Source organism: Eschrichtius robustus, chromosome 11 (genome assembly GCF_028021215.1).
Source record: "Eschrichtius robustus isolate mEscRob2 chromosome 11, mEscRob2.pri, whole genome shotgun sequence".
Taxonomy (NCBI): Eukaryota; Metazoa; Chordata; class Mammalia; order Artiodactyla; family Eschrichtiidae; genus Eschrichtius; species Eschrichtius robustus.
The window spans coordinates 63,305,935-63,331,113 of NC_090834.1; the positions used below are offsets into that span (position 1 = coordinate 63,305,935).

At 50.2% G+C, this 25,179-nt stretch overlaps 1 protein-coding gene across 1 annotated transcript in view; it reads left to right on the forward strand.

Annotated features, from left to right (window-relative positions):
* XNDC1N (XRCC1 N-terminal domain containing 1, N-terminal like) overlaps positions 1 to 24,515 on the forward strand; it is a 37,739-nt gene extending 13,224 nt beyond the window's left edge. Inside the window, 22 exon segments of the mRNA XM_068555971.1 lie at positions 1,725 to 1,797; positions 3,253 to 3,380; positions 4,086 to 4,198; positions 5,087 to 5,128; positions 5,130 to 5,156; positions 7,118 to 7,185; positions 7,187 to 7,484; positions 7,487 to 7,828; positions 9,507 to 9,719; positions 10,682 to 10,777; positions 10,779 to 10,847; positions 12,008 to 12,114; positions 12,116 to 12,159; positions 14,760 to 14,951; positions 15,044 to 15,094; positions 15,097 to 15,187; positions 16,217 to 16,309; positions 19,465 to 19,654; positions 20,217 to 20,344; positions 20,467 to 20,545; positions 23,093 to 23,222; positions 24,124 to 24,515. Of these exon segments, the coding sequence (XP_068412072.1) occupies positions 1,725 to 1,797; positions 3,253 to 3,380; positions 4,086 to 4,198; positions 5,087 to 5,128; positions 5,130 to 5,156; positions 7,118 to 7,185; positions 7,187 to 7,484; positions 7,487 to 7,828; positions 9,507 to 9,719; positions 10,682 to 10,777; positions 10,779 to 10,847; positions 12,008 to 12,114; positions 12,116 to 12,159; positions 14,760 to 14,951; positions 15,044 to 15,094; positions 15,097 to 15,187; positions 16,217 to 16,309; positions 19,465 to 19,654; positions 20,217 to 20,344; positions 20,467 to 20,545; positions 23,093 to 23,222; positions 24,124 to 24,515 (2,966 nt within the window).
* The last annotated feature ends 664 nt before the right edge of the window (positions 24,516 to 25,179 follow it).

Sequence of the window (25,179 nt, forward strand, 5' to 3'; positions counted from 1 at the left end):
ACAAGGATGGCTCACAAATGGGAATTCAAATGGGAGAAAAGACAGTTGTCAGTGTCTTGTTACCAGAAGAAAAATCAAATACTGTATAGTAATTGAAAGAGCAAGGAACCAAGAGTCTTTATCTCTTTGGGCCTCAAATCTCTCATCTTCAAAGTGAAAGAATTAAACCAAATAGTATTTAGGCCTCTTGCAGTATCAATGTTCTGTGATCACCTCAGAAGGGCAATTAAGTTGGAGCAGTGGTATGTGGAGCTTATTGGAGAAATAAAGTAGGAGAGTAATGTGGTTTCATCACAGAGGAAGAAAGGATTAAACATTTTGGAGTTCCTACTTTGCACCAGACATTGCCAGGCACTTTTACTAACTTTATCTATTTAATGTTCACAACAAACTCATTTTACAAAAGAATCTGAGGTTCAGAGAGGTTACATACTGAGTCACACAGCTAATAAGTGGCAGAGCCAGGATTTGAACCCCAGAGTTCTTGTTCTTTTCATTATTCTAGACAACAAGAGAGCGGAAACAAGTAGCAATCTCAGTGAAAACCCTTGGTTTCACTTATTGCTTCATTGGGAAAATTTTTTTAAAAGGAGTGGTTTATTTGTCATTTCAAAGAACTGAGCGAATTAGTGAAATCATGAGTGTATTATTTCATTGCAGAAATAAGGTACATTTGTTATCTATCGTTGTATAACGAACTACCCCAAAACTTAGTGGCTGAAAACAATATTATCTCACAGTTTCTCATGGTTAGGAATCCAGGTGTGACTTAACTGGGTCCTCTGGCTCTGGATCTGTCACAGGCTGCAGTCATCTCAAGGCTCAACTGGGAAGGATCTGCTCCCTAGCTCACTCACATCGTTGTTGGTAGGATTCAGTTCCTCGAGAGCTGTTGGATTGAGGCTTTCCTCAGTTCCTTTGCCGTGAGAGCCTCTCCATAGAGCATCTCATAACATGGCAGCTTGCTTCATCAGAGTGTGCCAGCTAGAGGGCCAGAGAGAGAGTGCTAGCAAGAAAGGGGTCGGTAACCTAATCACAGAAGTGACATCCCATCACTTTTGCCATATTCTGTTCATTAGAAGCAAATTACTAAGTCCTGTCCACACTCAAGGGAGAAGCATGAATATCAGGAGGCAGGAACCAATGGGAGTCATTTCGGAAGCTACCTACCACATAAGGAAGGATGTAGGTTATCATTTTAAAAGACAGAGACTGGGGAGGGAACTAACTAAACTAACCTGTAGGGGGCACCCTACAGGCTGGGTGCTGGAGCTACAAAAGCACTTTAAAATATAGTAAAAGCTATACGTAGTGCTTTATAAGTTCTGAATAACTAGACAGATGGTTGTTGCTAGCTTTTGTTACCGTTCATTTGACAGATATTAATTGCACGTCTCTATGTGCAAGGCCCTGGGCTAGGTGCCAGGGATACCACAGTAAATAAAATTTCAATGCTCCTACCCTAATGGAGAGATACTCATCCATGTCACACAAGGAAATCTAAAACTTAAAACTGTGGTAAGTACTTCAAAGGCAAAGCATAACAGGATGACGAGATTTAGATGAGAGAATCCTGCCTCATGGGAATTTTTCATCTAAGACTTGAAGAACGAGAAAGAATTGACCAGGGAAGGGGGATAGAAAGAATATTCTCAAAATAAGGAATATCATATGTGAAGGTCCTTTTGTTAGTGAGCTAGATTTAATGAGCATTTCTAACACAGAGCCCAGACCAGACGAACAAAACACAGAGAAAGATGTGGGCAGGACGAAGAGGCCTAAAGTGCAAGCCCAAAGGTAAGTAGGTCAACCTGAAAGACCCAGATCACCTCCCCCAACCTACTGCCCTTCTGCACCTGTCCTTCCCCCACTCATGTTTCAGTTATACCAGAGAGCACCCTGGTGCCTGGGTGTTGATCTCATGGTCTGGACCTAGAAGGTAGCAGAGAAAAGATGTCCTTGCCCACATGGTGTCAGGCATGGAGCTAGGCGTGGTCCTGGAGTAAACCAGGATCTAAAGACAAGTACACTGTATCTCATGGGCTTCATTAAAATTTAAATCGTTTTCTGCTTCAAAGGACAGCATCGAGAAAATAAAAAGACAACTCACAGAATATGGGAGAAAATATTTGCATATCATATATTCAGCAAGGGGCTTGTATCTAGAATATATAAGGATCCCTTAGAACTCAATCATAAAAAGATAACCTAATTTTTTAAATGGACATATGATCTGAATAGACTTCTCCAAAGAAGATATATATACACATGGCCCATAAGCACATGAAAAGATGCTCCCTATCATTAACCATCAGAGAAATGCAAATCAAAACCACAGTGATCACTTCACACCCACTGGGATGGCTGTAATCAAAAAAGACAATAACAAGCATTGGCAAAGATGGGAGAAATTGGAACCCCCATATGTTGCTGCTGAGAATGTAAAATGGTGCAGCCATCTTGGCAAACAGTTCGGCAGTTCCTCAAAAAGCTAAACATAGAGTTACCATATAACCCAGCAATCCCACTCCTAGGAATATACCCCCAAATAATTGCTAACAGATCTTCACACAAAAATGTATAGACAAATGCTCATAGCAGCATTATTCATAATAGCCAAAAAGTGGAAACCACCCAAATGTCCATCAACTGATGAATAAACAAAATGTGTGTACATCTGTGGTGGAATATTATTCAGCCATGAAAAAGGAATGAAGTACTGATGGTACAACATGGATGAACCTTGAAAATATGCTAAGTGAAATAAGTTAGTCACAAAAGACCACATGTTATATGATTCCAGAATAGACAAATCCACAGAGACAGAACGTAGATTAGTGGTTGCCAGAGTATGTGGGGATAGAGGAGTGGGGAGTGACTACGAATGGGTTCAGGGTCTCTTTTTGGGGTGATAAAAAATGTTCTGGAATTAGATAGTTGTGGTTACATTGTGAATATCCTAAAACCATTGAATAATATATTTTAAAAGGATGAATTTTACGGGATATGCATTATGTCTTGATAAAAAAATAACAACAAGAAACCTGAGGACAGTGATAGAAGCGCTCTTCTCAGATGTTCAAAGGTTAAATGACTTCCCTCAAGTCTGACACATCAAGTGAGCAAACCAGGACCCCAACCCATGGCTGCTGGCTCCACATCAACTAATCTACATTTTCACCCTGGTTTGAGGCTCCTTCAGCCCTGAGGGCCTCTTGCTAACAGCTGGTCTTTAACTATTCTTTCTCACAGGCCTGTATTCAACTCAAACTCTCGGCCAAAACAGAGGGAGCTAGCAAAGGCAGGCCAAAGAGAACACCAGCAACCCCAGGCCCGAAGCAGTGGTGTCCAGGATAGCAGACAGTGCCCCATTTGTGCAGGTAAGCTGCTCGGGCACAGGGCTGGTTGGGGGAGCACTAGGCATCCCTTGAGGGAGGAATGGGAGATCTGGGAATGCTGCCAGGAAACGTGAACTTGGACACCTGGCCTCTGTCATCTGCAGTTATGTACAAATCTGTATTGAATACCTATTCACACTGTGTCCACCAAGCCGAGGAAGGGACATCGGCCCTGTCCTCGGAGAAACATGAAACACAGCAAAATAAAACACTATCAGAGAGGGCCTAGAATTTCATTCATAACTTCTTCCTCCATGACCACATTCTGCTTCCTCTCTAAGTCTCAGTTCAAATGGTACTTATTTGCCAAGTCTTCTCTGATCTCAGAGAATGTCTCCCAGCTGAGCTCCTGCAGCATTCTGGTTCCCTTGGGCTTAGCACTTCTCACCCTCTGCTTTGTGTCACAGTTATTTGTGGTCCCCTAGACGCCATAGGCCATGAGGATAAGCCTGGGCTTATGCCCCTCAGCTCCTAACACAGTGTCAGGCACATAGTAGACACTCAACAAATGTGTGGTGGATTCATGACTGGATAGTATCTCTCAGGCATAAAATACTCAACCCCAGTAAATTTCCTGCAAAAACAGCTGCATTTTGACAGCAGACGTTCCCTTCAGGCCACTTGGGGTGACCTCCTGCCTGGGAGGAGGCCCAGTTTTCTCACCTCCTTCTCTCCTCTCCCCCTCAGGCCCCTTCAGCATTGTGATGCTTCCCCAGCATGCTGCCACTTGTGGAGAGACCTCCCCGCCTCCCCAGGCCTCTCCCTCCTCGTCACCATCTTCATCACCGTCTGTACTATGGGTGTCCTCCCCTGAGAGCTCACCACCCATTTCCTGGGTCCAGTGCCCTATCTGCCAGTTGCTGTTCTCAGCAGGAGAAATAGAAGAACATGCCAGCATGTGTGGGGAGGTCCTTCAGGCATGAGCCATGAAGTCCTGTGGTTTTGGCCCCTGCCGCCTTCTGTGACTGAAACTGGGCAGTGGATCTCTTGACAGCTGAGAGGGGCTGATGAGGCCAAGCCACCCTCTCTCCTCCCCTCCACTCATTCCCTTAGGACTCTGCCTGAGGTCACCTCTGGGCTCCCCACTCCCAGTTGTCAAGGCTTCTGTCACCATGGCACCCTACCCTCCCAAGGACAGCTCCGTCTTTCTCTTCTTTGGAACTTCTGGGGTAGAATTGGTGATCTCTCGAGGGCTTTGGGACACGGTCCAGAACGTCTTCCCCTCAGTGAGTGGTGTGCATCCTCGTGCCCATTTTCCTGAGAGGAAAACTGAGGCCCCGTGAGAAGAAAAGCACTGCCCGACAGATAAGATCCTGTGGTGTCCTGGGAAGGTGAGAGTGATTTTTGAGCATGAGACTGACCTCCAGCGTCCCCTGAGCTGAACTCTCAGAATCCTTTGGGGCTTCTCTCTCTAGGATAATCAGGTAACAGTGTTGCTGTGTGACTTTAAGCACGTTATTTATCTTGGGCCCAGAATCAACCCTCAGTAACAGAGAAAAAATCCCATCCTCCTGTTCAGAGTTTTATGGGGATCAGATGGGCTAATGACTAAGGAATAGGTCTCAGCTTGGCTGTGGAACCTTGGGCAAATCCCAGTCCCCATCAGTACAATGGGGCATTTGGACCAGGGGGTCACTAAGCTCCCTTCCACCTATGTTTTTCTAAATTGTATTCCCACCTTCTTTGAGCAACTATGTCCTCTCCCCTTTCCCAGATTTCATTGTGTGGCACTTAACACCAGTTCCCTTGGTCTCCAGGGTACAGGGCAGAGGGGGAGCAGCTGGTCCTGGCAGAGAGAGGGCCCCAGGCGGGGTTTTGAAAGGGTAGGAAAGAGGAAGTTGGGCACAGTCAGGGGAGCAGACAGAGGAGCAGGAGATCCATCCTTCCATCCCTGCCAGTGTAGGTGGATGCAGCCTTGGACCACCTCATGGTAAGAGGCCTTCAGCTCCCCTGCCTTCCCCTATCCTGGTCCCATTTCTGGCTGTGATTAAAACAATAGATTGACCCAGAAGGGCGGCAGGGACATGCTAGCTGCCATGCAGGCGGTGGACATCACCCCGCAGGTGGGAGGAGAGCCATTGGAGGCCCAAGCCTGGGCCCAGAAGAGAAGAGCAGTGAGGATGGGCTGGGGCCTGGTGGGAGAGAGGGACAAGGCAGCACTGGGGTGGGGGGAGAAATGCCGCCCAAAGCAGGAAAGGGCAGAGCTGGCGGGTTGGTGGAGGAGAGCCTGGTGGGATCCTGCTACGAGGCCTGATCAGAGCTTAGGGGCTTGGGAAGAGCCCAGTTCAAAGACCCTCCTGTGTAGACGTGTCTGGACCTGTCCTTCGGGAGCTCTAGGACTTCCCGAGGGAGGAGCAGTTGGGAGAGGATGTCAACAAGATGGAAGCTGGTCCTGGGCAGATCTGTGTGCCTGCGCGGGGTTGGGCTCCCAGCACAGTCCTGTCCTGCTTCAGCCTACTCCTCCTCGGGCTGCCCACGTTTGGAACCCACTGTGTGTGTGGGTTCCTGTGAGGATGGAAGTTGTTCTGAGGGAGGGGCCCCCAGTCAGACCCAGCTCTGGCACTCTCCTAAACTGAGAATCCACACAATAAAATGGTGACTAAAAAAATTCTTTTAATCTTTGATCTTCAAATCTTCAGGAGGTGTGGAGAGTCTATGCCGCGGGCTTTTAAAGATGGAGGAAGTGGCCATAAACTAAGGAATGCAGGGAGTATAGCTCTAGAAGCCGAAAAAGAATACTCCCCTAGAGCCACCCTGCCCTGCCAACCCTGCCCTGCCCTGCTAACCTTGACGTTAGCCCAATGATATGATTTAGTTCTGACTTCTAGAACCATAAGAGAATAAATGTTTGTGGTTTTAAGCCACTAAATTTTTTTAAAAAGAAAAAAATGCATTTTTCAACCAAGACCAATTTTCTAAATATTATCATCAACATTTCATACCAGTAAATGGGATATTATTTACTAACAGCTTAACAAAAATATACAAGAAGCTATTATTACGGTATGAAAGGGTATTTCTAAAATGATTGATTCCTGGAAAATACAGAAATGAAATGTATTCCCTACACAGACATAATTGGGGTGGGGGGACATTTGTATTGTCATTATACAAGATGATCACATTATATAAACCATATATACTAGAGTATATAACATTTAATGTGGAATTTAATTTCAGAGTAAAACAGATAAAAGTGGTAGCATTGTTATTTTCCTTAAAAGAGGGAAAGTATTTACTTACCTACATTCTCATATCCCACATTTGGGGGCTTTTGAAGAAGTAGAGATTCCAGAAATCCCAAAGCTACTACTACTAATTTCTCTTTGAGTTGAGAAGTAGCGTGGAAGAGTAATTAGCAATACCACCTCCTCAGCCAGACTGCCTGGCTGCCCACCTCGTCTAAGTGGTTTGGCATGTCTGTACGTCAGCTTCTTCTCCTGTTAAAGAGGGAATGACAGCTCCTACCTTACAGGGATATTTAAGAATTGAATGAGTTACTTACTTATGAAGGGTTTTGAAAACTACCTGTACTTAAGCACTACATAAGTGTTACCTAAAACAAAAATGGAAATTTGTGTTATTGTGTGTTTGGGATAGGAAGACTATAATGTTGCCTGGGTATAGAGGGTTAAGGGCTTGAAAGTGGAAGGATGAGGGAGGCCCCAAAGCAAAGGAGGTTGGAGACTCGGGGTCCCACCCTCTACTCCTTCATCCAGCCTCAGCCTAAGTGGACCAAGATCGTGAACAGAAAGCTGAAGTTCCCACCTCCGCTGCTGGGTGCCATTGGACCTGGTGTAGCAGCTGCTGGAGTTGCGGGTTGAGGCCACAGACGGCGGGCCTGGCGGGCCCCTGCAGAATGTGGAGGAGGCTGAGGACCGCTCCTGGAGGGGGGCCCTCAATCTGGCCATCCGCCTGGGCCACGAGGCCATCACTGATGTGCTGTTGGCCAGTGTCAAGTTCGACTTCCGGCAGATCCACGAGGCCCTGCTGGTGGCTGTGGACAAAAACCAGCTGGCAGTGGTGCGCCGCCTGCTGGCCTGGCTGGAACGGGAGAAGGGCCGCAAGGTGGACACCAGGTCTGGTCTTTCTCACTGGCCTTCTTTGACTCATCAATCGATGGCCCCCGCTTTGCCCCTGGTGTCACCCCCCTCACCCTGGCCTGCCAGAAGGACCTGTATGAGATCACCCAGCTGCTCATGGACCAGGGCCACACCATCGCCCGGCCCCACCCCATCTCCTGTGCCTGCCTCGAGTGCAGCAACACATGCTGCTACGATCTGCTCCAGTTCTCCCTGTCCCGCATCAACACCTGCCGTGGCATTGCCAGCTGCGCCCACCTCTCACTGGCCAGCGAGGATGCCATGCTGGCTGCCTTCCAGCTCAGCTGCAAACTCAGGCGCCTTGCCCACAAGGAGCCTGAGTTTAAGGTTAGTTTCTGCTCCCTTCCCCTGCCCTCGGTGCCCCGTATCTGTCCTTCTGTCCTTCCACCGGGGCGTGGTCGGGCCTGTGGTGGGTGTTCTGGGAAGAGGGAAACAACAGAAAGATGTTCTCAGGAAACCTCCATTCTGATGGGGAGCTGCAGAATTCCGCCCTGAGGGGGATCTCATTCTAATTGCAGACTGGCTGTCACTCTAGGGGCACCTAGTCTCATGGGGGTGGAACAGACCCTATCCTAGGTGTCTCCTGGGTCTGTCTGAGGGAGGAGAGAGAACATAGATTGGAAGGCAGCTGGACAGACTTAGAGATGACATTCAGTAGAACCTGTCCTTTCTGAATACCTACTGTGTGGTCCCCCCTAGAGCATTGTGTGCTGGGGCCTCATGCTTGTGATCACAGCAGGGAGAGAGAGGGCAGAGAGAGGCAGACAAGACTCCCAGGATGCTCAGCTTCATTCAGGGTCTCTGTGGATGGTACCAGAGGGCTTCTAAGGAGCAGAAAAGAGGTCAGGAATCTACAGATGTGTGCAGGGCAGACTCCTTGGAAGAAGTGGGATTAATCTTGGCTACACAACCAGGTGGTTTAACACAAGTGAAGAGGAGTAGGGAGGATATTTGAGGTAGGGATTCAGTCCAAGCAAAGACTCTCGGCTAGTAAAAGTAGACGTGGGATGAGTGCAGGAACCCTGTGCAGACAGAATGCGTGAAGGGGAGCCAGGGAGGCCTGGAGGCAGGGACTGGTCAGGGGCTTTGAATTCACCAGTCCAGTTCCATCCATCACTCGTCCACTGACATCCCCTCTGTGCCAGGCAGACTTGGTCCCCATGGTCAAGATTACCATTAGGTGGGGAAACAAACAAGGATATTAACAGAGTCCTAGGGCAGGATGTGACCTGTGCCAGACGAGCTCAGGGAAGAGCATGCTGCTTCTCCAGAGTCGTAGAAGGATCAGGGAATGAAGAGCCTCCACTTCACGGGTAGCAGGCAAGAGCAGCCCTTTCCAAAGGACCGTCCCTCATCCTCGTAGCAGCCCACAGAAGGAGGCAGCAGGAATGATCATCCCCACTTTCCAGGCAAGGGGGCTGCGGCTTGGATACGGGAAATACCTTACCCAGTGTGACACCACCTGAGGGACCATGCTGGGCCTCAGACCTAGCCTCCTAAAATCCTAGCCTGGATTCTCTCTGGCGTTAGGGCCCCAAGTAAAACTGAGGCTAGGACGGGTAAAGTGGAAACAAGAACTGCCCACTCGTGTCTGCAGCTCCTAAAACTGCCAGCACGGGCTCTCATATAAGGTAGGTGCTCAACAAAAGTAATTCAATGAACCCAAGAAGGCATGAAGAATAGGAGCAGAAGTGGGAAAGGAATAGGGAAGAGGAAGTACAAGGGGTGGACAAAGGTGACGGAGGGGTCTGAGTTGAAATGACTCAGCAATGAGGTAGATGCAGCAACAGAGAAGCAAAGTTGACCCAAGAAGTGCCTTGTTATAGCCAAGAGGACAGGTGGGGTGGAAGGGAAGAAAGGAATAGAGGACTCAGGGTGACACCAGCTGTGGGGAAGTGACGGCCGAGGTAGGACAGAGTCCTGGACCCACTTTTGGGAGGGTGGGGGCTGACCTAATGGGGCTGGGCCCCCAGGGTGGCAAGCACACACGGACTTCTCCCTACAGCCCGAGTACATTGCCCTGGAGTCGCTGAGCCAGGACTACAGCTTTGAACTGCTGGGCATGTGCCGGCACCAGAGCGAGGTCACTGCGGTGCTCAATGACCTGGGCAAGGACAGCAAGACTGAGCCCGAGGCCGAGGGTCTGGGCCAGGCCTTTGAGGAAGGCATCCCCAACCTGGCGAGGCTGCGACTGGCCATCACCTACAACCAGAAGCGGGTCAGCTGGGCCCTACCCACCCCCTCCTCTCCCCGCCCTGCCCTGACCCCCTTGCCCCGCCACCTCTGCATAGTCCCCGCTCCAACCCTAAGCAAGTCCTTTCTCTGCCCTCAGGACCCCTCTTAGATCTTCACTCTGAGCACCCTTCTATCTAGGCCCTTGATCCTGTGGGTCTCCCACCCGCCCTTCTTACCTTCAGTCTAAGTCCCTAACCTCTCCCCAGCCCTTGGAAGTCCCATTACCCACCCAGACCCCACCTTCAGAACAGACTTCTGGGTCTTACCCTCAGCTCAGCCTCTGGCCTGCTGAGTAGGTTTGGTGTGGTCTTTTTCTGTTGTTAGACTTCAGTATCTCACTCTATTCAGCAAGATTAGACTACATCTCTCAGGGCTTAAGTGTCAAGTGATTCCATGGTTCCCCATTGCATTAGATGCCTGCCCCCTAAGCCTAAGACATGCTCTTCTTCTAGCCTCCCCCACCCCTTACTCCTCCCTCTCACCTACCCTAGATATCCTAACCCACCAGGAGCTTAACCATAAACCTTCCTTCACAATGGCTCCCCAAGACACCAAAGCCCACTTTCCCTGCTCCTCCCTCCTCAAGACCATGCAGGCTGGTGCCTCACATCTCTAAGAAGACAAGGAATCCTGAGGGTTCTGGGACTGGGTACCCAGTTGCACCCACCACTGCCTGACTTAGATTCAAGAATGCAGGATCTGGAGAGTCCAGGAAAATCTTTGAATTCAACTTCTTCATAGACTAGGAAACCAAGTCCCAAAGAGGGGTGGGGTCTTCCCAAGGTCACATGGCAAGTGGGTTGCCTCTCTTCTGAGCTGGCTGGCCTGGGAAGAAATAAAACATGGTTCAATCTCTATGGCAGGGAAGTCAGTGCACCCAACTGGCTCCCCTTCCTCTTCCCTGGCTGGTGGCCACCCCCTCTCCTCACTCCCATCTCTGCTTAGTTCGTAGCACCCCCCATCTGCCAGCAGGTCCTGTCCTCCATCTGGCGTGGGAACCTGGCTGGCTGGCGTGGAAGCACCACTACCTGGAAGCTCTTTGGTCGCCTTCCTCATCTTCCTCACCATGCTCTTCCTCTGCCTTGGCCACTGGCTGGCGCCCAAGTCCCGGGTACTAAGAATAGAAGTAATGATAACTGTCACTTATTGAGCACTTGTTTTATGCCAGGCCCTGGGCCGGGCACTTTGGGAATGTTCCCATTAGGTAATTTGAGGTGGTCCTGGAAGGTAGGCATTGCACCTGGATTTTACAGTGGAGACACAAGGAACAGAATGCTCTTTTGTCCACAGTAAATAGCAGAGTCAGGATTGAAACTGAGGTCTCTCTGCCTCCAAAGCCTGAGTCCTATATACAGCCCTATAATCTCCTAAAGAGACTCTGCCCCAACCTACAAATTCTTTGGGAGCCCTTGTGGACCCAGATATTTCTATTCCTTCACCCAACAAATATTTCCTTGAGACCCTACTATGAACCAGGCATCGTGCCTGGTGCTGGGGATATAATAAAGAGCAAGCCAGGTACCTGTAAATCAAGTGAGGAATAGGGTGAGCAGTGCTCCAGGAAGCAGGAACAGCATGTCCATCAACGGCCCAGGGAGGGAGAATGCAAACTATTAGAGAGACTGAGAGGAATTCTGTGCAGCTAAAGTATAAGTGCAAATGGCGAGTGGTGGGAAGTAAGCAGGGGCCCGGGTCCCACAGAGCCTTATGCAATGATGGGAGCCACTGGAAGACTGTAATGAGGTGAGAGATCCTATTAGTTTTGTGTTTTAGAAAGCTCTCTCTCCTAGTGGTGTAAAGGATGGATTGGGGGAGGGGCGGGAGTTAGGGAGACTGTCAGAGTGTATGAGAGAGAGGATGTAGAGATGCCTTTAAGCTTCCTGGTCTGGGTGGCTGGGACGTTTTCTAAGATGGGGAAACAGGAGGAAGAGGAGAAGGAACAAGTTTGGGATCAAAAGTGATGAATTTATTTTTAACATGGTTGTGATTGAAGAGCCTGTGGGACCCTCCAGGGAAAGTTACTTTATCTCTGTGATCCTCAGTTCCTTAGCTAAAAAATGGGAATAACGATACCCACCTCATACGGTTGTGAGGGAAAAAATAGATATGAAAGGGGAAGGCCTAATATACAGTACATTCTTGATAAATGTCTGAATAAGCGAGTGAATGAGAGGAGGAAACACGTGGCGGCTGAGCATCCCGGAAGTTATCCAGGGTGGGGAGAGATTTGAACAGGACTCTGAGAGCCCTGCTCTCCTTCCTTCCCCCGAGCTGGGCCACCTGATGAAGATCCCGGTGCTGAAGTTCCTGCTGCACTCGGCCTCCTATCTGTGGTTCCGCATCTTCCTGCTGGGAGAGTCCCTGGTCATGGAGACGCAGCCAGAGTGTCTGGGAGGCTTCACTACACATGGTTTGGGTTGCAGGTACATGTGTGGGGCCTTTTATTTGTGGCAGACCCCCTTGGGGGCCCCCTCACTTTTCTTCACAGTAAGCACCCCCATGGAGGGGGGCTGCCCCTGTAGATGCTCCCTGAACATATAACCAGACCCCTCCGGGCTCTAGTCCACCAAGGGTTTCCCCTTCACCTCTAATCAGGGGACCTAGCCCTGTGATAGGCCCCCTGAGCAAGGACCCCATTCTTCCCCTACCCTGGCATCAGTCGCTACCCATTCTGGATGTTCATATCCTCTCACAAATAAGACACTGGTCCACTGTGTCCGGTGGGAGATTACCTTGGTGTAATGGTAGCCAGCAAGTACACCACCAGGCAATCTATCCCGAAGGTCATGGAACAGAAAGGCTCACAGACCAAATTAAGATGCTTGAATCATACAGTTTATTAAACCCATAAGTGGTGTACTTATGATGGTGGTGTTTCGAGGACCAGAGTTGAGGTTTGAGCAGAGGATACAACAGCTGGAAGCAGCCTGGCCCCAACACTTGATTGGTAGGAGAAACACAGGGGCAAGTATGTCTGACCACAGCTGTAGCTTACTAACCATCCTGGTGAACAGCTGTGACTTTTCTTCGCAATTTTTGGGCAGAGGACATGTGAGGCCAGAATGGGTATCACCAGTGGGTAGCTGATTTAAGATCTGATGACTCCTAAGGGCCTCATCTGCCTCGTGTATATTCAGTGTATCATTAATATTTAGTGTCTACCCTAAATATTCTACATATGTTCACACACATATGCTCTACTTGCTTTATTTGTCCAACATGTCACCCGGATAACTAACTTATATATGCTTAATGCATAAGTTCCAGCCATTCCATTGGTGTTCTTTGCTTCTATAGCAGAATTGAGTATTCTCAAACAATTCAGCAAATGCAGTTGACAGTAACCTCCAGAGCTCTACCGAGCATTTGGCTGGTCAGCTCAGCAGCTGGACTGGGGGTCCCTTCCTCATCTGTCTTCCCTTTACTTATCTCTAGCTTGGTTAGCAAACTCCCAAGACACCAGTAGACTAAGTCCGCTACTCCACCCTGTACCAAGGCAGTCGGTAAGGCCTGAAAGAATATTTGGCCAAGAAACTCTGGGGAAGAAAACAAGAGCCATGTAAGAGGAAAAGTTTCTCATCCAGTTATTTACTAAACATTATTGACCTGTATTGGGTGCAGATGAAACCAATACAGTTCCTGCCCACGGGGGAGGAAGTCTTAAGAAACAACACTCTTCATTTCTTCATGCAATAAACACTTGCTGCTGCCCTACTGTGAGTGAAGCCCTGAGAACACACAGATAAACTAAATAGGGTTCCTTCTACACATTCAACGTATATAAATAAACATCCACCCTCTGCTGCCGTGGGAACGGATGCAGTTCTCACTTCGCCCTGCACTGCTTGTCTCCAGGCCCGCGCACGTTCTCTTTCCCCACAGCCCTCTCCCCGTCCATGCTGCCCCTTCACCTGGCTGGCTCCTACTCCTCCGTCAGGTCTCAGCTCAATCGTCACTTTCTGGGAGAAGTGAAGCTTTCCCTGGTCCCCAAATCAGGGTGAGGATCTGTCCCTAAACATTCTCACAACAGCCTCTGTTCCCCCGTTTTCCACCTTCGCAGTTACCGCACTGGCTTGTAACGACTTGGCTACGTGCCCGCCTCCCTCACTAGATTATGAACCCGGGGAGGCCAGGGACTGTATTTGTCTTATTCACCACAGGATCCCACTGGCACATCGTAGGAGCTTAATCAGTTTTTATTCAATAGTAACTACTGGGCCTTGTTCTGGGCACCGGGGGCAAGGAGGTGAATAGGCCATGGTCCCTGCCCTTGAGGGGTTCAAAGTTCAGGGGAGGGGATGGGGGCAGACCCAGGAAGAGATATCCTGCAGTGCCCCACGGCAGTGGTATCACAGAGGTCTGAAGAGAGCTGTGAGAACTCACTCCCCCGGTTAGGGAAGGCTTCACAGAGGAGGTAAGATTTGTCCTGGGCCAGAAGGTGAGCTTGCCTTCAAAAGGGTGTGGAAGGGCTTTCTAGGTGGACAGAACCATGAGTGAAAAAGCACTTGCTTGTACCCAGGGAACGGAGAAGGGTACGACGTGGCAGGGTCACCTGGCTAATGGGGTCCAGCTCCCAAGACCCTCCATCCCCAGGTCAGGCCCTGGGCCCCGGGCTGATAATGAGCAGGTTGATAATTTGGAGCCCCTTCAAATCAATATTCTTTAAATAGTTGTCCAATATATATTTGGTGGAGGGAAGGGAGAAGCAGATTTCAATCATTCCCTCCCAATAACCAGCTTCTTAAGGTTTTACTCACTTTCTGAGTTTATCAGCCAACTGGGATCAGTGGCACAGGCTCCGTGGCAGCTGAGTCTGCATCAGCCAGGAGTTCTTTTCATTTTCACGTAAGATCGCTGTACTTAAGCAGACTAAACGTCTACATTTTATCCATTTCATGCCTTTGATATTTTAGTTCTCCCACCCCATGGATAGTTTCCCCCCACCAACCATACCTGCAGCCCAGCTCTAACCTGGACGGAGGAGGTGCCTCACCCTGTCCTGGCTCCCTACCACCTCCTTCAGGCTTCCTGTGGTTTGAGTGTAAGGAAGTGTGGATCGAGGGCCTGTGCAGTTACCTCCCAGACTGGTGGAACATCCTGGACACGGTCGTCTTGTCCCTGTACCAGGCGGCCTTCGCGCTCCTGGCCGGGCTGGCCCACAGGCACTGCCGGGATGCCCCGGACGGGGCTGCCTGCCGCTACTTCACCTCGGCTGGTGAGTGCCTCCCAGCTCAGCCCTGAGTCCCCCAGTTCCCTCTCTTCCTTGGTTCTCGGCCTCAGCCCCGCAACCCCGTTCCACCTGCACAGAGCGGAGCGAGTGGCGCACGCAGGACCACCAGTTCCTGGCTGAGGTGCTCTTTGCTTCACCCGCCTGGCCTACATCCTGCCGGCCCACGAGTCGCTGGGCACCCTGCAGATTTCCATTGGCAGGATGATCGACGACATGATCCGGTGCGTACTGCCCCTGCTCAGAGCATCCTCCCCTCCGATGGACCCCACCTGACCTCCTTCTGAAGCTCCCCAGCTCTAGTTAGCACAGGGATTCTATCCTGGGTTGCTTGTACAGGCTCCAGAGACCTCGGAAACCCTGAAACTACAGGCAAATTTTTGGATGTAAATGTAAAGGTACATTTCTCTGCATTTCTCTACATTTCTCTGTCTATAACTTTCATCTAATTCTCAAAGAGGCCCATGACTCCAAAGATCAGGAACCACCAATAGCAGAAAGAGCCCTTGGCTGGCATTCCAGTCCCAGTTCCTTTGCTGTCTCCATGGCCCTCTCTGGGGCTCAGTTTTCCCATCTTTGTGGTGAGGCACTGGACTCAGGGGTCCCTTTGGATGGTTTCCACTGTACAACTCCTCTTGGAACTCATGGAATTATCTGGTCTTCCTGGTAATTATCATCTAATCATTTACAGCCTACCTGGCCTTTCACCCTAATCAGAGCTCATTGTTCATGCCCGCTTCCCTGGGAAAGCCCTGCCTGAGGTGGGATGGGTGTGGGTGCCCTTGATGGGAAAAGCCCTGGTTACATCTGTGAACATCTTCAGCTCAGCTCAGCCTGGAGAACTTGCCATCCCACCCCTGAGACTCTGCTAGCCTTCCGTGTTGCCAGCCAGCTCAACTCACATGTGGCTTTAACTCCACTGGTGATAAATCCTGTCCAGTAGGACTCTGTGACTCTCCCTCAACCCTGTACCACATCTCAGCATCTCGGTCCCTCCCTGGGAGCCTGGCCCATCCCCAGCTTTGACTGTTTCAACCCAGAATCCTTTATTCTGGAGGGAGAGCTTCTGCTTCAGCACCCTTTAAATCCCTTCTCATTTCCCACCCCCTAATTTCTCTCAATAATAACCACACTGAATCCTTGTCAAGTAGAGGCTGAGACTGGGAGCCATCACCCCCATCTCTCTTCCCAGAGCCTGACTTCTCCCAGGGAAGAGACCTACTCTGACCCTCCCCCATCCCACCCCCTGCCAGGTTCATGTTCATCCTCACGATTATCCTGACCGCCTTCCTCTGTGGCCTCAACAACGTCTACGTGCCTTACCAGGAGACAGAGCGGCTGGGCAAGTACTCAGGGGCAGAGGCAGGATGGGCAGGTGGGATTCTGGGACCGTGAACTTGGAGCTTAGTAATCACCTCTTCCTCATGATCAGATTCAACTTAAGCAATTTTGGCAAGAACGCAACCTAATTGATGATGTGTACTTTCCATCATATCCCATCAGGAGGCTCACGACGTCAGTTTAGCCCATTGGTGAGGCCCATTGGTCTAGCAAACCTCTCCATTGAAAAGGAGATACCCTTGTGGTGACGAAGAGCGATGTTGAGACTCTGTGACTAGACCACTTTCTTTCAACTTTGCTCTGAGTGGATTTAGCATCCACAGGTGATTTTTGTTTAATTAATTAATTAATTTTTGCATGTGTTGGGTCTTCATTGTGGCGCGCAGGCTTCTCATTGCGGTGGCTTCTCTTGTTGCAGGGCTCAGGCTCTAGGCACGCGGGCTTCAGTAGTTGTGGCTCACAGGCTCTAAAGCGCAGGCTCAGTAGTTGTGGCACACAGGCTTAGTTGCTCTGCGGCATGTGGGATCTTCCTGGACCAGGAATCGAACCCATGTGCCCTGCACTGGCAGACGGACTCTTAAGCACTGCGCCACCAGGGAAGTCCCTCTACAGATGATTTTTACCTGCATCAGTTACTATAACAGTGGCTTCAAGATGCTGATTTTCTATTGCTGTCATTCCCTGTACATTTCTTTGTTGGCATTCTTCCATAAAGAAGTGCTTCCTTCTCCACTCTTTTTGAATATCACTATGGATTCAAAGATTTTTAAAAAATATAATAATCCATTACAGTCATTATTCTTTTTTTGAAATTAATTAATTTATTTGTTTTTATATTTGGCTGTGTTAGGTCTTCATTGCTGTGCGTGGACTTTCCCCAGTTGCGGTGACTGGGGGCTACTCTTCGTTGCAGTGTGCGGACCTCTCATTGTCGTGGCTTCTCTTGTTGCAGAGCACGGGCTCTAGGCGTGCGGGCTTCAGTAGTTGTGGCTCGCGGGCTCAGTAGTTGTGGCTCGCGGGCTCTAGAACACAGGCTCAGTAGTTGTGGCGCATGGGCTTAGTTGCTCCGCGGCATGTGGGATCTTCCCAGGCCAGGGTTCAAACCCGTGTCCCTGCGTTGGCAGGCGGATTCTTAACCACTGCGCCGCCAGGGAAGCCCCATTATTCTTTTTGATACTCAGTTCTCCCTAAATATGGCCAATAACTAATTCCTTGTTCATTCACTCACTCATTCATTGTTCATTCATTCATTCATTCACTCACTTTTTAAATTCATTCACTTTCTTAGTCATTCATTCATTGCTGTTTGAGTTCACACCATTTATGACACCTTCTTTGTAGTAGGTCCTGTCCCTGGCACTGGAAGCACAGACAGAAGTGAACCAGACCCAGTCTCCTGGAGAAGATAGCCACGTGCACAAATAAGCTCAGTTTGAGACGATGAGTGCTGTGAGGAAGGAGGGCTTATGTTGAGGGTAACCAGAAGGGAAAGCCCCTTCCTCTGTCTTGATGATCAGGGAAGACTTGATAGAGAAGGGAACTCTGGACTCCACCTACAAAGGTTGTGAACTTCAGAGAAGGTACAGGGCATTCTGGGCAGAAGGGGGCACATACCAAGGCAAGGAGGTATGTTTGGAGAATAGCAAGACTTCCTCCATGGTTGGTGCATGGAGGGGATTTTGAGAGGAGAGGCTGGAGAGGGTAGAGGGGCCAGGTCACAGAGCTCATGAAGGTCCTGCTGAGAAGCCTGGCTTGCCCAGCAGACCAGGGAGCTCCGGATGGCCTCCCAAGCAATCGTTCAATCATGAATTCTTCCTGAGTGCAACTACATGATGGTTTTATTGTTGAACCTGAAGGACCCATGGTTGGGCCTGTGGATGTTGGTCAAGTCTTTCTCATGGTTCCAAAGTAAATGGAGGCTTTATTCAGACCAATCCTCTTACCAAGAATCCTTGTTCACATCCTGGCTTCAAGATATTGAGGAAGTCTGCTGACACAGTTTAAATCATGAATCTTAGTGCCAGGGACAGGAACTAGTCCTTCCAGCCTGCTTCATGGGTCCTGGTGTCATTCCACAGTAACACAGGCAGGCTGAGCCCTCCTGCTCATTTATGGGAGACAGCTAATTAAGTCAAAAGTATTTTTGCTAAAAACCTCAGGTACATTGCATGGTGGGCATTTGGACTGAGAGTAGTTAGGAGCATTTAAAGTTTGACAAGCAGAAGTACAGCACATCAGATCAGCATTTAGAAAGAACACCTTCAGTGCAGTGTGGAGGATGGAAGGACGAGAGAGGGACTGGGGCCAGAGACCCGCTGTGGAGACTGTTGCAGTCATCTAGGCTTGAACTGGAGCAGCATGGGTGGCTGCTTCTGTGGTCCAACCACCATCCTCTCTCACCCAGACCATGGCAACAGCTTCTTGACTGGTCTCCGTGCCCCCACTCTCTCATCTGCTTCTCTTCCACTCTCCTCACAGCAGCCAGTGTGATCTTATCAAAAGTAATTCAGGGGTCACCGCTCTGCTTAGAATTCTTCCTAGCTTCCTAAGGCTCCTAGGCCATAGTGAGGATCTTTGTTTTTATCCTACAGGGCCCTGCATGACCTGGTTGGTCCCTGCTTCCCTCTCATGAGCCTCTTTCTCCTTTGCCCTCTGAGACGAGCTATGCTGGCCGTCTCTCAGTTCCTCAAATGCCCCCCAGACTCCGCTACCTTGGGCACACTTCACATCTCCTTCCCTTCCACCTGGTTGATTCCCACAACCTTCAGAGCTCAGCCTGAATGTTTTTCAAGCAAGTTCTCCCCAGCTCCCAGACTAGGCCATAACATCCTGTGCTGCCGCGTCATAGCACTTGCCACAATTTAGGAATGTTTGTAGAGTTAGTGTCCATCTCGCCCCCGATCCCCACCCAGAACATACCGTCCTTGAAGACACGGACTGGGCTTATCTTGTTCACGGCTGTATCCTTAGCACCTGTTCCTGGCACTGCTATATGCTCAGTAAATTCTGGCGGGAGATCAGAAATGACAAGTGGTCCAACGGGCTTTGTGGAAGCACAGCGCCTTTGCCTGGGTCCTGAGGGTGAGGAGGAGTGGGTCTGGGTGGCGTTCTGGCTCATCTCCCACCCCTCACATCCTACTCTTCGGCCCCCCCATGCCAGTTTCAACGAGACCTTCCAGTTTCTGTTCTGGACCATGTTTGGCATGGAGGAGCACAGTGTGGTTGACATGCCCCAGTTTCTGGCGCTGGAATTTGTGGGCCAGGCCCTCTACGGTATCTTTACCATCGTCACGGTCATTCTGCTGCTCAACATGCTCATTGCCATGATCGCCAACTCCTTCCAGAAGATTGTGCGTGAACTGAGGGTGGCTCAGGCCAGAGGGAAGAAGAGAGAAAGGAATGGAGAGGAATAGGATGCAAGGAGTGGAGACATTTGGGTTCCTGCTCTGCCTCCACTACTGCCTTGTTTTGTGACTGGGGACAAGTTTTCCTCTCTAGGCCTCATTTTCCTCATCTGTAGATTGACGGTCTTAATGATGTTATTATTTTCTCCAGATACAAGTCTAGTGCTCTTTCCACCTTATGCTGGGGAGGAAGGATGTGTTGTGGAAACGTAGGTGGGAACGTGAGAAGGGAGAGGGAAGGAGATGGATGGATTAGGGTTTGTGGCTAGAGAATAGGCTGGACGGAACTGGATGTCAGAAGCATGAAAGATGGTGGGGAGGAAGAGGGGAAGGGGCGTACAGGCAGGGGAAATGTGGGTGATAGGTGGAGGTGCAGATAAGAATGGGGAGAAGAAAGAGGTTGGAGAAGAAGAGACATGAGGGCTGGGGGGAAATGGGGCAGACTGAGTGGGCAGGAGGGCTAGGCACCAAAGTGGTCCTTGTAGAGCCCCTGCCTCCTGGGCCCCAGGACACTGCTGACATGGAGTGGAAGTTTGCTTGCTCCAAGCTCTACCTGTCCTACTTCCGAGAAGGCCTGATGCTGCCCGTGCCCTTCAACATCCTGCCCTCCCCCAAGGCTACCTTCTATCTTCTCAGGTGATAACCTCAGAGCTCTCACTCCCAACCCCCCAGCACTCAGCACCCCTACCCCAGCTCCTGCCCCATTAGCCTAGACCCTGTCCTCTAACTAACCCCTTCCCTCCATCTCAATTTCTCAGGAGAATTTTCCTTTTCATTTGCTGTTGCTGCTCCTGCTGCAAAACCAAGAAGCCAGACTCTCCCCCAACCCCCACCTTTGTGAGTATCTCCTCTGCCTGCTGTGGGTCTTCCTCACACCGGGTCTTCAGCTGTATTGCCTATACCATCCATTTGTCTGAACACCCCTGGCTTGTCTGTCTTTCCTGGTATGTCTCCCAGAAAGCCTGCTCCCAATTCCTGCTCTCTCGTATGGCTTGCCTTTCCCGCTTCCTGGCTCTGGCCATTTCCTAAATTTCCAATCCTGTGTCACCCAGCTCGAACAGAAGTTCATGCCACCCTCCTCCCAAGCCGCCAATACCCCATAAGCTTTAGGCAAAACTTTTTGCCCTAAACAGGGTCAAGATATCGTTGAACGTTTTTCAAAGTAACGTGTTAAGCCAAGGGAAGAATGCCCCACAAACTGGAAATTAGAAGGTGGCTGAGGCCTGAGAGAGGAGGGCAGGCCTCCAAGGCACTAACTTACCTCTCATTATCTGCTCCCTAACTCAGTCTGGCTTGGCATGGGACCCCCTGCTAATTCAGATAGCATTACTGCCAGGTCTGTAGGGGGTCCTATCTGTTCCCCTTAAAACATGTTACCTGAGGGTCTCTCTAAGACATGGCCTCCAGGTCAGCTCTGCGAGGCCACAGGCCAACTCTGAAGCTCTGAGGCCCCTGGATCCCCAGGTGAGGAAGGCCTTCCCTTATCTGATTGGTCAACAGTTTGTTTAACAAACACTTATCAAAGCACACCAATTCTGGAAATAAAGATATGCAGAACGGTGGTCCTTTGAGGTGCTGACAGTCTAGAGCATCAGAAGGAAATGGACTGTAATTGTGCATGATGACAAACTTATGATAGAAAGAAGCACAGGGGGCTATTGGAGCAGAGAGGAGAGGCCCCAGACCCAGCCTCAGGAGTCAGGGAGCTTCCCAGAGACCTTGAGGGCAGAGTAGAATCCTGAAGGATAAACAGGAGGTTGATGGGCAGGTACGGTGGAGAAGGGAGTTCTAGGCACAGGAAATAGCATGTGCAAAAGCATGGAGAAAACATGACATTTACAAGAAACTAAATGCCAAAGGTTCCCAGTTCCCACCATCCTGGCTCCAGGCTATCCTGCATGGTACCTCTTACACCCTAATGGATCTCAAACTCCACATTCTGGAATTATCACCCTTTCCCCCTGACCACTTCCTGGCCCTGTCCAGGCTGCCAGGTGTTGTATATTTGCAGACCCCATGTCAGGGCTGCTTCCCCTCTAGGGTGCAACTCAGCATCTTCACCTGAAGTTGTATTCAATTCTCTGGGCCTGTGCTGGGAGTCACTGAGTCCTGATGGATCCCACTATACCAGCCAGCTGGGGGTCTCCCCCACCCTCCACTGAACCCCCAATGAGGTCCCACCCCTCCTCCAGCTGCCCCCCACCTCACTAGCCTGCTCTTTGGTGACCCCATCAGGTGTCTCCTCCCACCTACCCTGCACCTTAGGAAATGGCTTTTCCAAAGCTCTTATTCCTTATTTCATACAAGAAACATGCTTTATATACTCTGCAGCTGAAAGGACCCGTCATTCTCTCTCATGCTTCTGCTGTACCATCTCTGTCAATCCTGTCTCTCCTTTTAAAATATTTAAGAAAAGGCTTTGCTTTTTTACATTATAAAAGTAAATAGGCTAGGGACTTCCCTGGTGGTCCAGTGGTTAAGACTCTGCACTTCCACTGCAGAGGACGTCGTTTTGATCCCTGGCCAGGGAAGTAAGATCCCGCAGGCCACACGGTGAGGCCAAAAAATAGAAGAAAAAAAAAAAAAAAAAGTAAATAGGCTAACCATAGAATATTTAGAGAGCTAAATAAATACAGATAAATAAAAATAACTATTTCCTAAGCATTTAGAGATCCTCTACTCCATGCCAGGGAAGTACCAGCCTGGGAAGTAGGCGTTATCACCATCTCCACTTTAAATCTGGAGACCTTCAGCCTGAAGAAGTTGAGTAGCTTGCTCGAGGCACACAGTGGCGAAGTGACCGAGCTGGGATTTGAGCCTGTCTTCTGAGTCCAGCACTTTGCCTACTTCACCTCTGCTCTCTCTCTCCTTTATCTGCCCCAGATGCCCGACTTGCCCTCCTGGTACTGTCCTGAGGCCTAAAACTGGACCCAGAACTAATCATTCTAATTTGCATGATGATTTCCATCTCATATGCATGAGCTGGTCCAAGGAGATGCCTCCCCACATCCCCTAGTCTCCCCTCTGCGGAATTTGAAGGACAGGGTTAACCTGCACTAACTCAACTCAAGAAAACCAAGGTTGGGTTGGTGGCAGGAGACAGCTCAACTCTGCCTTGCTCAGCATTTCTCTCCACCCACACTCTGCTTCTCCTCCTAACCCTCACCCACCTCCCACCCTGGTTCTCTTGCACTCAGCCATTCCACCCCTTCTGGCCTCCATCCAGACTACCTTCCAGGTCTGCATGGGGGTCTAGATGTGTGGCCTTCAGGGATAGAAAAGTCTGCACAGACTTTGCCTCCACCTTTATTGCCTGGGGGAGGATGCAGTGACTAGAGAAAAGCTGGGGGTGAAGACTCTCGCCCTCCTGTCTTCCCATCCCAGGCCAATCCTGGGGCAGGGGCAGGGCCTGGGGAGGAAGAGCGTGGATCCTACTGGCTTCATGTCATCAAGGCTCTGGTACAGCGCTACATAGAGACTGCGCGGCGGGAGTTTGAGGAGACCCGTCAGAAAGGTTAGTTGCTCCCCTCCAGGCCTTCCCCATTCCTGTCCCTTGCTCAGCTGGAACACCCAGCCTCACACCCCTCCAACCAGCCTGCAGTTCTCTATGTGGCCCCCCTCCAACCCACCCTTAGAAGCCACAACCTGCCCAGATTGTGTGGGCCCTTGCACTCAATTACCCTTGTATCTGTTTAGACATTTATTACACTCACTTGATTTAATCCTTCATTCCCGCCTTCATTCTTGTGTTCATTTATTCTCTCATTCACTCCCTTACCCATTCACTCATTCACCTTATTCATCATTCAACCAGGGTTCATTCCTATGTCCCCTCTGTTCCCAGCAGGGACACATAGGAAGCTTTCAGTCTGGTGAGGAAGAGAAACCATCTCACTAGGCAGAAAGTGCTTAGAAAAAGAGACACAAATTGCAGTGGGAGCCCAAAGAAGAGAAAGAGTCTATCATTTTGAGAGGCTCGTGGGAAGGTAGAAGGATAGAGTACCAGAAGCTGGAGAAAGAGGAGGTGGAATCAGAACTGGGCTCTGAGGGTGGTTATGAGCTGGACAGGTGTAGATGGGGAAGAAGGCAGAGGGGGCAGATGTACAAATCTCTACCCATTAGCAAATTTCCCATCCTTATGACTCCTGACCCCTTCTCTGGTCCATAAGACTTTCCTTCTTGGTATCTTCTAAACTCACCACCACCCCAGCCCTGCTGATGCATCTGCGCCTGACTCGGCCTGCCCACCTGACCCACATGCCATAAGCCAGTCCCTCACTTCCTCCAGTTCTCCTGCCTAGGACCCCCGGCATAAATGTCCCCTGGGGTTGTGCTGAGGGTAGAAGTGGTCCAGGGCAGGCTCATCTTCTGAGTTACCTCCCCATCACTACTGCCACGCCCCACCCTTCCCCAAGACCTGGGCAACAGACTGACAGAGCTGACCAAGACAGTATCTCAACTGCAAAGTGAGGTAGCCGGTGTGCAGCGGACTCTGGTGAAGGGAAGGCTGCGCCGGCCACCGGACGGTGCCAGCATCCTCCGTCGCTCCATCACCCGAGTGTGCAACAGCTTCCAGAACCTGGGCCCTCCCATCCCTGAGACCCCAGAGCTGACAGTGCCAGGGATTGTGGGGACCCAGGTGTCTTCAGAAACTGGGCTTCAGGACGCAGGCAGGGCCAGGACTCCAGCATCTGGAGAGTCTGGCCCCTCCTCCCCAGCTCACGTGCTAGGGCACAGGGAGCAAGAATCAGAGGGGGCTGGGGACATGCCCCAGGAGGAAGACCTGGGAACCAAGGAGGGGTCCTGATGCAGTGGGAGGGTCCCGTCTTCTGTTGCTGAGTAGAACAGCCTAGATGGGTGAGGGTGGGGCTCAGTAGGAGCCCGTGCTGCTTTCCTTGCCTCAATAAAGCCTCTGTTCTGGGTGTCAGATGCCTCCAGAGTGTGTGAGAATCTCTGTCTCTTGATGTTTTGAGATCCCCAAGCCCAAAATGAACCCTTGTGGGAGCAGGGCAGAGAGAAATGGCTTGCTCTGGGGTCCCAGATATCTGGGGCTTAGGATCCTACTTTGAGTTCCTTCAGATGTTTGGTGGAAAGGGTTCTGGACTAGGAGGTAAGGGTCCTGGTTTCAGCACTACCTCTCTGACCTTCAGCAAGTTGCTTCCTTCCTTGGCTCTGCATTCCTCATCTGACAAATGGCCTAGGAAGCCATCTGTCCCCCTTCCTGCCTTCAGGGCTGTTGTGAGGAACCTCTGTCTATTAAAGCTTCTGGGTTTGCAGGTTACAGTGTGTGACAAGGGTCTGCACTGATACCATGTCTAAAAGTGATCAAAAAGTCATTCTTCTTAGCCCCTCAGTCCCTGAGTCCCATATGGCCAGAGCAGGGCAGATGGTCTAGTCTCATGGAACAAACCAATCATGAAATTTGAGGTCACCACACTGCAACACTGTTTAATCCAGTGGCTGTCACAGCA